This window comes from Meles meles, chromosome 15, assembly GCF_922984935.1.
Source record: "Meles meles chromosome 15, mMelMel3.1 paternal haplotype, whole genome shotgun sequence".
Lineage (NCBI taxonomy): Eukaryota > Metazoa > Chordata > Mammalia > Carnivora > Mustelidae > Meles > Meles meles.
In genome coordinates this window covers 40,357,130-40,372,516 of record NC_060080.1, presented here as the reverse complement: position 1 = coordinate 40,372,516, position 15,387 = coordinate 40,357,130, and the positions used below count along the sequence as shown (strand labels likewise).

At 46.1% G+C, this 15,387-nt stretch overlaps 1 protein-coding gene across 1 annotated transcript; it reads right to left on the bottom strand.

Annotated features, from left to right (window-relative positions):
* Window positions 1–291: 291 nt before the first annotated feature.
* On the bottom strand, window positions 292–12,692 carry GGCX (gamma-glutamyl carboxylase). The gene is made up of 15 exons (XM_045978942.1): window positions 12,368–12,692; window positions 11,801–11,971; window positions 10,272–10,430; window positions 9,781–9,946; window positions 8,291–8,369; window positions 7,746–7,852; window positions 6,758–6,921; window positions 6,170–6,435; window positions 5,892–6,023; window positions 5,360–5,511; window positions 4,773–4,942; window positions 4,427–4,557; window positions 3,988–4,135; window positions 3,632–3,827; window positions 292–3,211 (listed from the first exon to the last, which is right to left on the bottom strand). The coding sequence occupies exons 1-15, from the start codon at window positions 12,690–12,692 to the stop codon at window positions 3,019–3,021; spliced, it is 2,559 nt and encodes an 852-aa protein (XP_045834898.1). The 3' UTR covers window positions 292–3,018.
* Window positions 12,693–15,387: the final 2,695 nt, after the last annotated feature.

Sequence of the window (15,387 nt, the reverse complement as noted above, 5' to 3'; positions counted from 1 at the left end):
ACCACCAGGAATGTTTTAAAATTGTCCAAGATCAAGGACAAAACATGGAATGGTAATGTTTACTCTTAAGCTTAAACCCATTATTTAGCTTTCCAGTGTGAAAGAGTGTTAAATATGCCTTAAGTATTAATCCCTTTATTATAAACAGATGTTAAAGGCTGCAAGTTAGATGTTCAGTACGTGACACAATTGGCAAAATTTTTGAACAGTGGTGAGGGGGCCAGGTTCTAGCCCATTTTATAAGCTAGCTAAAGTGATTTAAATTTTAACAAAATTATAGTGAAGATGCTGTAAGTTTCTAAAACCTTTATTTTGAGTTTGTGTACAGAGAGGTCTACACAAGAACTACAACCATCCCTTTTTAAGCCTAAGAGCGAAAAGTACAGACAGCTATTTGGCATGTTTACACAAGCATGTATGAAAATCAAATGGTTCAACTTTTTACTGCTGACCTGTAAATGTGAGTGAGACCCAAGGAATGCTTAGTCACACCTATTTGGAGGCTTTAAAATTTTATGGAGCCAAAGTTAAGTCTGTGCTTACAAAGTTTCAAAAAGTTTTTTTTAGAGAATGAACAACACATTGCTGTCAAAACAAACCACCATGCTGGTCAGATAAGGGGAATGATTCGGGAAGAGTTGGGTGCCTATACGCTGGTGGGACAGTGCCAGGGAAATTAAGGTTAGGTTCCGTACTTGCTAAGAAGATAAACTGGACCTTAAGGAGCTTGGGGAAGGATCTTTGTAAAGGACCTGTCTTCTGCCTAATGGGGGAAAAGATTCTAAAGGTGAAAAAATATAAGCAGCCCAGGGAGAAGAACCAAAGATGTCAGCTGGGGTGATGGTGCAGGCCATGTGTGGAAGGAAAGGTCAAATGTTTGGGTTAGAAGGAAATCGACTTTGTACAAAGTTTTGAAGGGATGACCTGGCGAAGGACAAAAGATCTAAATGCTGGGAGTAGAATGAAATGGAATACTTTTAAAGCCTGGCTAAAAGGACATTGATAGTCCATTCCTATAATGGCTGCACAGGGCCTGATTCCTCCTGAAATCTGAACTCAGATTTATTCCATTGAATAGCTTTCTCATAAACAGTATTAAGATGACTACCTTTCCACTCCATCCCACCCCAACATTTTCACTGGGAAAAAGAGAGGTGGTATACTAACAGTTTCAGGATAGCATCCTTGCCTATATTAAAACTACTCTTAAGAGTCCCTTCCCCAAAAGAACTACTTTTCTTACCAAATAATAGGCATGGGGAGGGGAGGGTAGGCGGGTAGTGCAGGGGAACAGAAGATAGCTGAACTTACTAGCAAAGGACATTGTGCCACGGTATACTGTGTCATTGAGATCTGCAAAACTATTGAAAACCAGTGTTTCCCCATACTATTCTTACCAAAGTGATCAAGATACCCTGTGAAACAGCTACTGCTAGCTTAACCCACACAATATCTTGTAGGAATCAGACTTCAGTGGGATGCCTTTAATTCAGGCCTAATCTGCATAACTGCACCTACTCTGGTCTAAGGGTGAAAGAATATAGAAGTACTGGAGATGAACAGACTGAAGAAGAGGTAGAACTGATACAACTTAGAATTTGAGAAATGAGAAAAGAGGAAGATTCAAGACCGAGGATTCAGATGGCTTGGCCAAAAAAAAAAAAAGGCAACTGCCACTCATAAAGGAGAAGCAGGTCTGAGCTGGGGATGAATGTAAAGTTCTGTTTAGGACAAAGTTTGAAAGCTTTGTTGGATACCCAGGTGGAGCGAATTAGATGTACAGGTGGAGAGCACAGGAAAAAAAGCTAATAAGCAGCATCATTGGAAACCATGAGGTGGACACAGTTATCCCAAGTGTGTACGGTGAGAAGGCAGCTGCAGAGGAAAGAACCACTGACTGAGGAGGCGGGGGTGGGGTGGGCATGGGAAGAGAAGCCTGAAAATAGAGATGTCATCCTTTATCGAAGTTGCTGGGACTGCTAATTCACTGCTGGTCTTTGCTATGAGACCAAGAGCATCCAGAGCAGGAGCTTTCTTCCCCCCCCCCCCCCTTTTTCTCTGTGCATTCTTACTTCCTAGCCCAGTGCCAGGTTTTTGAGTTCTCAAGGAATTGAGGTGCTTCCTCAATCACCCCATACATCCAGACCTACAGAATAACTGCAAACATACCCTAATCCATAACCAAGTTTGGTTAATTCCTACTTTACATCACTCTCTTCTCACTGAAGGCTTAAATAATGCTAAATACACTGAGCTCAAGGGACCTACTACCAATCTTCTAAATTTCCTTATTAGTTTGACTTTGTCCTATTCTAACTATTCTCATAGCTGCTAGGGAAAAAACTACTGGCTGTATACATAATAGTAACAATGAAGAAATCACAACTGTAGAGAAGAAAAAATTACTCTGCGCATTTAGAACTTGATCACTATCCTAATCTTACCTGTAACTAAGAAGGCAAATTTGAAGCTGCATTATTTCATTATTAGTGTCAGTGATTCTGCGAATTACAAGAGGCAGGGTATGGGACCTTAAGTCAAATAGATGAGAGTCAAATCATCTATACATCTCTTACTAGGTGTTGTCTTTGAGCAAATTAATACTGTCTCTAAGCCTCACTTTTCCCAACTGTAAAATGGGGCTAATAGCCAGTGAGAACTAAATATAGTAACACAGGCACAATACTTCACACAGTGCCTAGCATATAACAAGTACTTGAAAACAGGTCATCATGGTACATTAAATCTCTTTCCCCAAGAAGCCAGTCGTTAAACCTGACTTTTACCCCTTTATCCTAGAAGGGCATTTTCATACTGCTTTTAAACCCCTCTTAGCCCCTTAACCTTGATATGATAAAGTTTATCCTTGATTTACTCCCTTGGTTCCTCTAAGGTATCCTCTCTGAATTTAAAAGAACTACAGACAAGGAAAAAAATGTATAAAACATCAATTTCTTCACATTCCCACTATACAGGTTAAAGGTCCTATGACTGGTTGCTTCCACATCCGTACCCAAGTCAGAACTCTGAGTGGACATGGTCAGAATTTGGCTCAGGAGGATTAGAATTTGAAGAATCTGTGTTTGAATGACTCGACTCTCCCACTGGCTCAAAGGGTCGCAAGTTTGCGTAAGTCACCTCTTGGGCCAGCTGCTCCAGGGAAGGGCGGCCTAGTACCAGATTTCGAAGTGAGATACAAGTCATCAGGAAGCTGAAAAAGAGGAAAAAGTTCACCCAGTCTAAACTGTTTCTACATAGGAATTCCTGCCAAAGCCCTTAGGGCTAGCTGGTCCTACCTTCTCTCATTCAGGCATAAGTGAAAATATCCCCCAGTGACCCACCCATCCCAGCTGGAAGGGCACCCCACTCTTTATATGGTCTGGTAAAGGATTCCAGAGTCTGGTGATAAGCTGAGGCAGGACAAGACAGCAGACCACCAGACACAGGTCACTGACTCTTCCATTAAGTCAAGGAAAGAATGGAGAAAGAAAAAGATACTTAGCACTAAACTGTCCTTTCCTGGGAAAGTACCACCCCCCCACACACACCCTGCCATTACTGCTTCCCCAGAGAAGTTACCCAACTCACAACCATCTGATGACATTGACCAGTACTGTTGTGGAAAACTTACCTGCGGCGAAAGATATAGAGCTTCCGCAGCAAGAAGCGCAAGAACCGCTCATGGAAAGGGGTATTTCTCCGGCGTTCAAGTTCTTGGAGCCTTCGCTGGCGTCTAAGAAAGGTCTGAACGAGTGGTGTTGGCTCAGGGCCCCCTTGTACTTCCCCTTCCAGCAGAGGCTGCAGCTCTGGAGGCAGAGGCCCTGTTTCTGCCGAGAAGATGGCAAAAAGAGAAATCACTGAGATTAGTCCTTTAGAACTCTCACCAGTCAGAAGCTTCAAGTTCATTCTTTAATGGCTATATCCTCATTCACAGCCCTGATTTCTCATAACCAGGTGCTTTCTCAGCCCAAATCTTCATATACTCACCAGTTCCATTCTCTACCTTCTCCTTTAATTCTTGCAGATACGCCAGGTCTTGCTCCAATGCCAGCTCTGTAGTATTGACGTAGATGTACATGTAGCAGGAAGGACTGGATGATATCGTATACACCTTATGGTACTCACCAGCAGGCAACTGACAAGGGGGAGGAAATGGATTATTTCACTTCCTAACCTTTCCCTCGGCAGCCTATGTGCTTTGTGCATTACCCACTGTACCCCAATCCACCCCAGTTCCTTACCCAGGCACTTTCTTCTCATTGCATTTTGGAGTCCAAAGGAACTAACTTCTAGAATCCTGGATGAGGCTATCCACAGCCTCATCAAAAGCAAAGAGGCTTTTTTGGGGAGCCTGAACTTTTAAGTCTCTGATAAATTAACTCCACTCATCTAAACTTTTCCGCCATTGTTAATTCCAGCAAAATACCTGCATTTTTTCTCCCTCCTGAAGAGTCTGATTCTTCTGTTCTGCCACCAGCTCGACAGTCACCTCCCCCTGCAGCAGCTGAATGCTAGTGTTGCCCAGGTCTTCACTCACAAAATTCTCCAGGTGCAGCCCTGCCAGGGGCAACAGAGTTCCCCATCCCATCCTATGGAAGATGAAATCACTCCCAGCCAGAACAGAGACATCACACGTTTACCACTAGCACCCCTCAGGTTTCAAGAACATTCCTCCCAGCAAGAATGCTCCTCCCCCTTCTACCACATGCAGTGTCCCTGGCCAAGGAAGCCACAGGGAAAGACAGCAAAGCTTTCTTTGCTTTCCTCCTTACCTGGGAAATCTGCAATGAAGACCACCTCAGTGTAGTTGTCCAGGCTGCTCTTGATTTCCTGTAACTTGGTCCTCCAGGGAGACAGGTCCATCAGCAGTGGCTGCAGCCAAGGTGTACGTTGGAAGGGGGACCAGGCAGCCTGCACGATGTCCACACGAGGGTCAAAAATCCTTAGGAAAGAAAACCACATTCTAAGGAGACCACAGCCCCCAACCCACCGGAATTTCTGGTTCTATTCCTTTCATCACTGTTCCCAAATAGAAGAAATGGCTTATGTCAGCATGTTAGTGCCATTCTGGGGCAGAGAGAGAAGAGGCAAGAGATTCTGGAGCATGGGGGAAGAATAAGGGGTTAGTGGCCACCTGAGGAGAATTGCCTTAACAGCTTCTTAAAAAAAAAAAGTTACCTTTTCTTCTGGTTGATGGTGCCCCCTGCTGGAGGCAATCAGCTATGCCCACAACCAGGTGAACAGGGACATGCACCAGAGGACAGCTTTTCAAGCAAGACAACACTGGGGAACATGGGCTATTCATCTCGGCAAAAGGAGTGAAACTTCATTTTTCCCCTTCTCTGCTCCCCTTGCCCACCTCTGCTGGAAGCGGTCATTGATGGAGACCCAAATATCAAAGTAGATCTGGGGATCAGTGACATTGTACTTGGGAAGCAGGTGGCTCAGGCAAGTGGCATATTGCTTCAGCATGTCTGCGTGATCCTTCCATCGCCGGCTCTGTGTGAATACCTGCCCCAAACCCCCACATTAGTCCCACCTCGTCGTTATCAACCTCCCAGACAGGTCATGCCCCACCAACAGCACTAAGAGATCTCTGCCTATTACCTGTTTCGACCAGGGGGGGGGAAACCCGAACTTGTCTTTGGAGGAGAATTTTTCGTTGCTGGGCTTTTTACTACTTACCTTTCCTAAACCTTATTTCAATTCAAAGAAGTGAATGGCACTGCCCAATTTTAATTTCAACAAAAGAAGGGTCAACCTGGCTCCTGAGAAAAGGGCAGAACGGACCCAGATTGTTTTACTTTACAATTATGTTTAGGACCAAATCAGACCCTGATGCTCTAGGGAGCTCTTGAAGAACTGGAGGTCATCAACATCAGGTGTCTCACCCCAGGGTTAAGGTAGCCCAGCTCGCCGGTGCGGCCGTCACGGTAGGTGATCTTCACGTGCTGGTGGGAGCGTGAGTGGACCATCATGTCCCAGGAGTAGCCATACAGCCCATTTGTCCAGTTGTTATAGCCCTGAGAAGGCAGGGCAGAGGCGGTCAGTCAGCTGTCCTCCTATTAACCCCATCCTCAACCAACACAGGGGCTGCAAAACCAGCCCCACACTTTCCCTAATACCGTGCTCCCTGCCACCTCCTAGCTAGCCCCCAGGTCGCACATACCTGGGTGAGGAAATGGGAGTAGGGCAGGAAAAGCTGCTCCAGGAGGTAGAACAGCGTGAAGGCAGCACCCAGCCGATGGCGCAGCCCTGGCTTTTGGCCACCTTTGGCCCGGCTCCTCTTATACACGCAGGACACACTGGGTTGCGGGGTAGCCTTGAGGGGCAGTAGTTCCTGCAGCCTTTCGGGGAAGCGAGATACCAGCTTCCGGGGCCACTCAGGGGAGCAGAAGAGAGGGCTGCTGGCCAGCATGACGTAGGGGAACATACCTAGAAAAGGAGGGAAGCAATAAGTGTTTCAGGAGTTTGGCTGGGGGGGAACATGGGTTCCCCTCTAGCCCTCTCCTTTCGGAAGCCTCTCCCCGGTATTCCACCTGTGATGAAAGCAGCTCGTAACTCAAGCACTCTTATTTCCCCCGAGATGCCTTACTCTGCAACATACGAGCTGAGCCCAGAGGCCCCAGTCCTTTCCTCCCATTTACTGCCATGTCAGTGACTGCATCTGACTCAGTGTAGCTCCCCTGGCCATCGCCGTCTCCTGCTCCCCACACACCGGTGGCTTCCCACCTCCTACCAGACCACAGGTACTGACCAATGCTGAAAAGCTGGGAATTCATGCAGTGGAAGTAGGACACGAAGAGGAGGCCGATGGACCTCGAGGCATCAAAAAAGAGCAGGAAACCAGCTGAGAGGTCGAGCAGCAGTCCGCACCAGTGCACCACCAGTAGACTGGTCATCTCCTCGGACAATACTAGTCTGCAGACACCGGAGACAGAGGTCAGCCACCAGCGCACTGGAGAAGCCAGCGTTTACAGCACATTCACAGCAAATGTGCTTCTGTTCACCCCGTCCTTGCCAAAGGAAGTACCCTAGCAGGTGGGTAGAACTCTACATAAAGACACCCTGTGGTAGAGCCTCCAACCCCCTTTTAGGTGTTCAAATTTTTTTCAATGTACCCTATGTGCTAACCAAGGGCAGATTCCCTAGGGCAAATCTGATGGAGGAGTGAGCGCATCCGGTGGTGGTGGGGAGCGGTGGGGGTGGTAGATTCTTCAAGAGGATCTAAAGGAGAAGAAACTATAAAAGGTGAATGCCTGACTAACAAAATAAAATCAAAGGTTTGAAACTGGGAAATAACAGGCAAGAGGAAAAAGAACACAGTAAAAAGCGAGGAAAGAAAAAACAGGAGGAAGGGAAAAATTGAGAGTTTTCTAAGAGGTGGCAACAATGGTTTTGTCAGGTCAGGGACTGTCCATCTTCTAAGTCCACTGGCCGAGCAATCCTGGTGAGCTGGGAGCTCAGACTCATGCACCAGGTCACCTTATTCTGATTCTTTCATTTTTTCGTTTTTTCCCTTTGTTCTTGCCCCTACCATACGTCTCCCAGGGGCAGGTAAGACCTAGATGTTTTGGTATCACTGACTTTGCCTTCTGCTGAAGAGAAAGATGAGCGGACAGAGGAAAGCACGTGGCAAATTCAGGCAAAGCAGGAACAGCAGCCATTCCTACAGCCCCAAGGGAGACAAGTCACCCGCTGCGCACCACTGCCGCAAGGAGACGCCTGCTCTGCCTGCCACTCACTTGAAGGGACTGAAGAGCCAATGCCGGGACAGATATTCCATGGAGTAGCCTTCCACCCAGTCTGCGTCCAGCTTTTTCACACCCGCGATGAAGTACACAATGAAGATCTGCAAGCGCAAAATGCAAAGCGAAGGTTCAAATAAAAAAGAACCTGCTCTTCTGCAGGTCTAAAATGACCTAAGTTCTGATCTGAGTTCAGGCCCTAAAGAAGATTACATTCACTCCATTTACTCATCTGAGATCTTCACTCGTATGGACATTCTACCAATGCCAGGCACGGTATTGGGTCCCAAGGGGAGTCGTGAGGCCTAGATCTCTCGTAAGGACGCTCAGCTAGCAGGGACAAAGCTCTGTGCTTTCCACGATGAGGTAAGAGAACCCAGAGACTAGGGGACTGGAAACTCAAGAGTCAGCCTTGTTTTCCAGCAAAAGGGAAAAAAAAGGGAAGCTCCAGGGAGGCAGAGTACAGCGCCGCCTGGTAGCAGGATGGTCATGCTGACAATGGCTGTGGAAGAACACCACCCCCCTTTCCTAAAATCCTATACCTGGCCACGCAGCACAGCATAGTTCCAAAGGGGCACGTGGGCATTCCGCTTGCGGGCATTCAGCAGGCCGTCCACAGACCTACACCAAGAGTAGTAAGGTTAAGGAGAGCTTCTTAATCCTGCACATTTCCACCTTTCTTTTTAAGTGTAATTATCTATCCCAGGCTATCTCCCCTCTTCTCTCTGGTCCTCTGGGATCTTCTGAGGCTCTTTAGAAGTATAGGAGCAAATTTAACAGTGATTATTTTCAATCATAATAGCAATACTACTAGTGCATTAGAACACATCGTTCAGTGGCTACCATTAATTAGTGAGTAAACTAGTCTGTCTTAATGGACCAAATCAGGAAAAGAATTAACAATGCTTTATAATATGACTGAATTTGAAAAAGAATGAATTTGAGGGAGTGTTTGAAAAGTTAAAGGTGTATGTAACTATATAGTACATTTAAGAAAAAAAAATCTCAATATCCAAACCAAACTGACATCTCAGAGACCTAGATGTCAGGAACTAGTGCTGGAGGGTACCTTGGGAGAGAAGCAATAAACCCAAGTTATTAAAACAAGATGTATTCTGGGGAGACGGAAGCAAAGCAGGTTTCAAGAAGACAATGAATGAGCACAGAGGTTGGGAAGGGGCAGCTTACACTTGGGGTTAAAAGCCTCATGGCACTGTAATGAGGAAAAATGTAGTGTTTAGTACTGTGCCTAATGGAACTTTTCATGAACATTCTGTCAAAACTGTCTCTTAATTTTATATGATCAGACCTGTGCATCTGAATGAGTTTTAAGGTTTACAAAGGGGTATGTCTAGGTATAATGGCTGATATGTCACTAACAAAGGCATTGTCTGAGATTTTTTCCCCTATACCCATCTTACTGGCATCTCCTATTTGCTTAATGGGGAGAATCCCTAGAGGTCATCTACCCTGCCACCCTGTCTCCAAATCCCTTCACCACCTCCCCTGAGAGATGGTCACCTAAGCCAGAGGTGGGGGAGGGTTACCTCCTCCCAGGACAGCACTGCTGAGCAGCCCTGGTGGGCCCTCTCCTTCTGACATGACTCTGCCTCACAGCAACTTCTACTCTTGGCTCTAACTCTGCCCCTCTGGGCTCACACAGAGAAAGTTTGTTCCCTCTTCCACATGACCACCCTTGAAGTATCTGAAAACATCTATGTCTGGCTTTAGTCTTCTCTTCTTCTAAGTGGATTACAGGAAGTGGATAGATCAAGGCACCTGGGGAGATATGGAAAGAGTGAAGGGGTGGGAATGGAGCCATTTTGCTTTTTGTCATCCCACGTGCCCCAACCTCACTGACCCCTCCCCTTCCCAAATTCATCTGGACCAAAGTGTGACCCTGTAACCACACTTGGCAAAGCATGGTTGAAAATATGCTTGCTGGGGCAAATTCTAGGACCTCACCAGACCTCTACCACTCGTAACCATCCTGACCCAGCCAACCCTTTTCCCCTTTCCCCTAGAATCATACCAGTAGCGGTTTGCATCCACGAATGTCAGCTGAAAGGCCAACAAACCATACAGATAGGAGTGGTTGTTCCATGACGTCTTGTCCAGGAGAAACACATACCAGTATGGCAGCAGGAATAACACACAGCTTATCCGGTAGCACAGGCCCAGCATCATGCCCAGTGCCCCTGGGATTTGTGGGGGAGAGGATCAAGAGGTCAAAGGGTCACCAGAGGCCCAGCTCCCCCAGGACAGGCTGTGGGTGGGATTAAGAAAAGTCACTGGACATTTTATAATCGCAAAGCCAAATGAAAAACCAAATATTATTTTAGCATTTTAAAAAGACTCAGGGGGTAACAGCTCAGGTGACACACAGGGAGCGGGATGAAATTAGGAGTCACAGCAGAAGTGAAATAATAAACCCAAGACTTTGGTCATTCGCCGGCATGCTTTGTATTTCTGTGGTTTGGGGAGGCTAGTCAATACTCCCATCTCTCCCATACTTTCCCTCACCCAGAAACATGATGGTATAGACAAGATACATCCAGTCAAGTGGTAGTGGCTGCAGGGCGTTCAGCAAGGGGAAGCGGCACACATCCAGCCCATCCAGGTATCTTCGGTCCAGGGAGCTGAGCCCCCGCTCTTGGGGAATGTCCAACACCATCATCAGCCCTGGGAAGGCAGTGGAGGAGGCACCCTTAGGCCTCAGCAAAGGAAGCAGTGGAATACAGCGCCCAGCTCCAGGGTCAGACTTTTTACCTAACCCTGGCTCTGCCATTTATTCATTCATTCAACAAATGAAGTCATTCATTTATTTATTCATTATTCAATAATAATTACTGAGTGTCTGCTCTGTGCTAGGCATTATGCCAGCTATGTGATCTCAGATAGCCACTGCACCTCCCTGAGCCAATTCCTCCTTCCCTATTTGAGAAAGGGACTCATAATATCTTACAGGGTTACAGGAGGCGCCTGGATGGCTCAGCTGGCTAAGCATCTGCCTTTGGCTCAGGTCATGATCCCAGAGTCCTGAGATGGAGCCCTGCATCAGGCTCTCTGCTCAGCAGGAAACCTGCTTCTCCCTCTGCCCCTCCCCCTGCTTGTGTGCGCTGCCTCTTTCTGTCTCTCTCTCAAATAAATAAAAACCTTTAAAAAGAATTTTACAGGGTTACAATGAGGATCAAATAAGTGTACAAAATGCTATAAAAGCTGTTCAGGTAACCTTAAGTTATTAACTTCTGTCCTCCGAGGCCATAAAAAGTGTTCTAGGATGGTGCGTATTAACTTTTTTCACTTCTTAGCACACCCAGAAAACAGTATTTGGCTTACCACATAGAACAAACAGAAGGGGCTACTCAGGTCAGGAGGCCAGTTCCAGTTAAGGCAGGGTTTCTCAACCTCAGGACTACTCACATTTTGGGCTGGTTAATTATTTGTTGGGAGGGGCTATCCTGTGCACCACTGGTCACTCCACAGCATCGCTGGCTCCTAAGTAAATACCAGTAGCTACCTATTCCCCTTCCCCCCAAGTTGTGACAAATAAAAATGTCTACAGTCATTGCCAAATGTCCGCCAGAGAGCACAATTGCCACTAGTTGAGACTGTGCTAAGAGAATTAATATCTTAGCACATTTGTAACCCATTCCAAGCATACATACATGCTGTGGCCTATGAGTAAGGAAACTCTGGATTAAGGAGTCACAGGCAAAATGTCAGCCCTGTCACCCTGCTATTTCTCTGAGGTCTGGTCCTGAGTATAGTTACTGGGCAACTTCATGCCATAAGCAAGATGCGTCTCTGGTCATCTGCCTCTGTATTTCCTATGGCCTCAGATCAAAGCATTTCTGCCCTTCAATCCCTAATCAGAGGAGACAAAGGTGGATTTGATCCTAAACTCCACAAAGATCTCTTCCAGGAAATCAGTATTTTCAGCTCTGAAGAAAAGGGACGCAAGTCACTAGTAAGTAACCAAGACGTGCGCAAGGGACGATGGTTATTCTCCCACCCATCATCACACTAGTCGTTCCAGAAACCGCATTTACCAAAGAGAAAACGGAAGACAGCCAGGCTGGCAGGATCCGTTGGTCGATTCAGCAGGGTCACCAGCCTTCCCCAGCTGGAAACATCTGTGCACTCAAACCCCAAGAGTTTCCCCATTCCGCTGCCCTGGCTCGGCCCTGAAGACTGTCCAGCCTTGTCTTTCTGTACTTTATCTGCAAGCAAACAGAAAAGTGTATCTGCAGGTGTGGGGACGGAAGTGCTTTAAAACCGGCTCCTCCCCAAAACACAGAAACCACAGCCCATACAGCCCCAGGGTTTCTCCCTACAGGGTCCTCCCATTGATTTCTGACTACTAGAAACACCCTCGCAGTGCCAGATCCTTCTGGATCTCCCAATGTCCCACAACCTCTCTCAGACTATAGGCCCCCTAACCGCAAAGCGCCCCGAGTGTCACCATCACCCCAAAGCCGCATACTGCAATCTCTCTCTACAAGCCCCTTCCAAACACAGATCCCTTTTCCGGGGTCCCTCAGGGCAGTCCTACCATCCCACCCCTCTGAGACAGAGCCCCTCTCTCCCTCAGCCGCATGGGAGGACTCTGAGCCTACGTGAGTCCGGCTGGACCCGCGCGGACCGGACAGACACCGCCATGGCTCCGCGGAGGCAAGACAGCCAAAGCGCAGACAGACGAGCAGGTAGCGACGGGAGGAACGACTTCCCTAAGCCCCGCCTCCCCGACACATCAGCACGCGTGCGGCCGGCCGGAAAGCGCCAAATGGGACTGTCGTGAACATCTCTCGCCGGCGTCGCTTGCTCCCTGCTTGGCGGCAAAGGGCGGAGCGAGGAGCCTTGGGGCGGGGGGAGAGGGAGTTCCGGCTGGTATCGCCTGACTGGGTGACGGAGGAGGAGCCAGGATTCCCCCCAGACGCCCATCTTCAGCCGCTAGACCAGTCTTACCATGAAGCGTCCCAAAGCCCTTGGCGCTTTCAGCCCTAACAAGTCTCAGAGTCCTGACAACTTTCCTGGCCCACCTCCCACGCCCCCATTAGGTCTGTCCAGGTTGTAGGGTTCCTGCGGTGCTCCCTGACGTGAGCATGCGGGTGCAAATGTCACTTTTCCCCCAAGATGTTGACCTCCGAGTTGAGGACGCACCTGAAGGGCTGTCCCGGCATAGAGAGAGGGTGCGAGTTGCTTTATTCTCTCTTCCAGTACCTGCCAAGAACCAGAGGTTTGAAATGAGCTGGGGAAACCGGAACGACACAGCTGCAGATGTTGATGTAGATGTATATTTAGAAGATGTAGAATAGGGGCAGCGCGTAGAGCGTGCTCGATCAGGGAGGATTCCTAGAGGTAAGTCTTGAATAGCACTTAAAATATCTAATTTTCTGCCATGGGATTGGCCAGCAGGATCACAGAAAGGCATCCTAGAAAAGCAGTACTCGCATTTTCTTGGTGTCAGGACACTTTTACACTGCTACACATTACTGAGAGCCCTAAAGAGCGTTTATTTATGTGGGTTATATTCTTCCACATTTACCGTACTGGAAATTTATACTGAGAAATGTTTAAAATACGTATTGAGTCACTTTTTAAAAAAAGTAATAAGCCATGTTTACAAATAAAACGTTTACATAAATAACTTACATGCAAAAGTTTGATTTCCACAAAAAATTGCACAAGTAGTACTATATTGTTTCATATGCAAATCTAATGTCTGGGTTAATTGGAAACAGCTGGATTCTCATATCTCCTTCTGCATTTGATCTGCTGCTGATTGAAGTATGTGAAGGAAATCTGGCCTCACAGATACTTAGTTGGAAAAAGGAAAGCATTTTTTTTTAAAGATTTAATTAATTAATTAATTTTTTTTGACAGAGAGAGACGCAGTGAGAAAGGGAACACAAGCAGGGTCAGTGGGAGAGGGAGAAGCAGGCTTCCTGCTGAGCAGGGACTCTGGGATCCCAGGACTCTAGGATCCTGACCTGAACAGAAGGCAGATGCTTAACAACTGTGCCACCCAGGCACCCCTGGGAAAAGCATTTTGATAACGTTTTTAGGTAACACTTAGGTAACATTTTAGGTAACATTTAGGTAATTGTGGGTATCCTTGTTTGATAACACACCTAAACTTAAAAGTGGTAGTTTTTTACAGGTTAGTCAAATGTAAAATCTGAGGGGCACCTGGGTGGCTCAGTGGGTTAAACCTCTGCCTTCAGCTCAGGTCATGATCTTAGGGTCTTGGGATCGAGCCTCACATTAGGCTCTCTGCTCAGCGGGGAGCCTGCTTCCCCCTCTATCTGCCTGCCTCTCTGCCTACTTGTGATCTCTCTGTCTCTCTCTGTTAAATAAATAAATAAAATATTTTTTAAAATGTAGAATCTGAAACCATCTCAATGAACTTCATGCTCTGCCACATTGAAATCATTGGTATATCTCCCACTTTGGACCTTTTACAAAATCATGCATATAGTCATTTGGAAAACATTGGTTTGGTGAGTTATGCTGCTCTTCTAAATGCAGAATCTCTTAAATGTTGGGAAGCTGCCAAGGTCACAGTAGCAGATACAAGTTTTCCAAAATTCTAATTTTCATCTGAAAGTTCAAATTTATTCATTGGCAACAAATACTATCTATTGTTTCCCTTCAAGGAACAGCCACACTTCTTTCATTTTTGGGAAAAAAAAAAATACCTGCCAAATGTGCCAGTTTGAATAACCATAGTTTGTCCAATGTCCACAAGTAAGATGATGTTTCATTTTTTAAAAAGAAAGGAAGAAACAAAGATACTCCACATCTTATTTTATTAGGGAGTTACAAATTAGAACAACAATGAGATAACTATTAGAGTGGTTGGAGCTACAGGAACTCTACTTCATTGCTGTTAGGAATGCAAAATGGTATACTCACTTTGGAAAACAGTCTGGCAGTTTCTTACAAAACTAAACATGCTTTTATTGTATGATCCAGCAATTGTGCTCCTTGGTAAAGACCCAAAGAGGTGAAAAATTATGCCAACACAAATACATAGCAGCATTATTCATAATTGCCCAAACTTGGAGGCAACCAAGAGATCCTTTAATAGGTGAATGGATAAACAAACAGATACATCCATACAGTGGAATATGCAGTGATAAAGCAAAACGAACTATTAAGCCACAAAAGGATGTGGGGAACCTTAAACTCATATTCCTAAGTGAAAGAAACCAATCTGGAAAGCTTACACACTTATCCAAACTGATATCCTGAAAGAGGCAAAACTGTGGTTTTAAGGTGAAAGATCAGTGTTTGCCAGGAACTGGAGGGGAGGGGGGAAGGTGCGAGGGATGAATGGGTGAAGCAAAGGGGATTTTTAGAGAGATGAAATTATCCTGTATGATACTCTAATGGCATCATGATGCACACATGTAATTATACATTTTCCAAAACCCATTGAATATGAACCCTAATGTAAACTATGGACTTTGTTATTAATAACACATCAACCGTAGCTCATCAGTTGTAAAGCAAATATGCCATACCAGTGCAAGCTGTTAATAATGGGAGAAAAATGGGAGAGTGCTAAGGGGTATGTGGGAACAGTCTGTAGTACTCAAAAAAATAAATTCTGTTAATCTAAAAACATACTTCA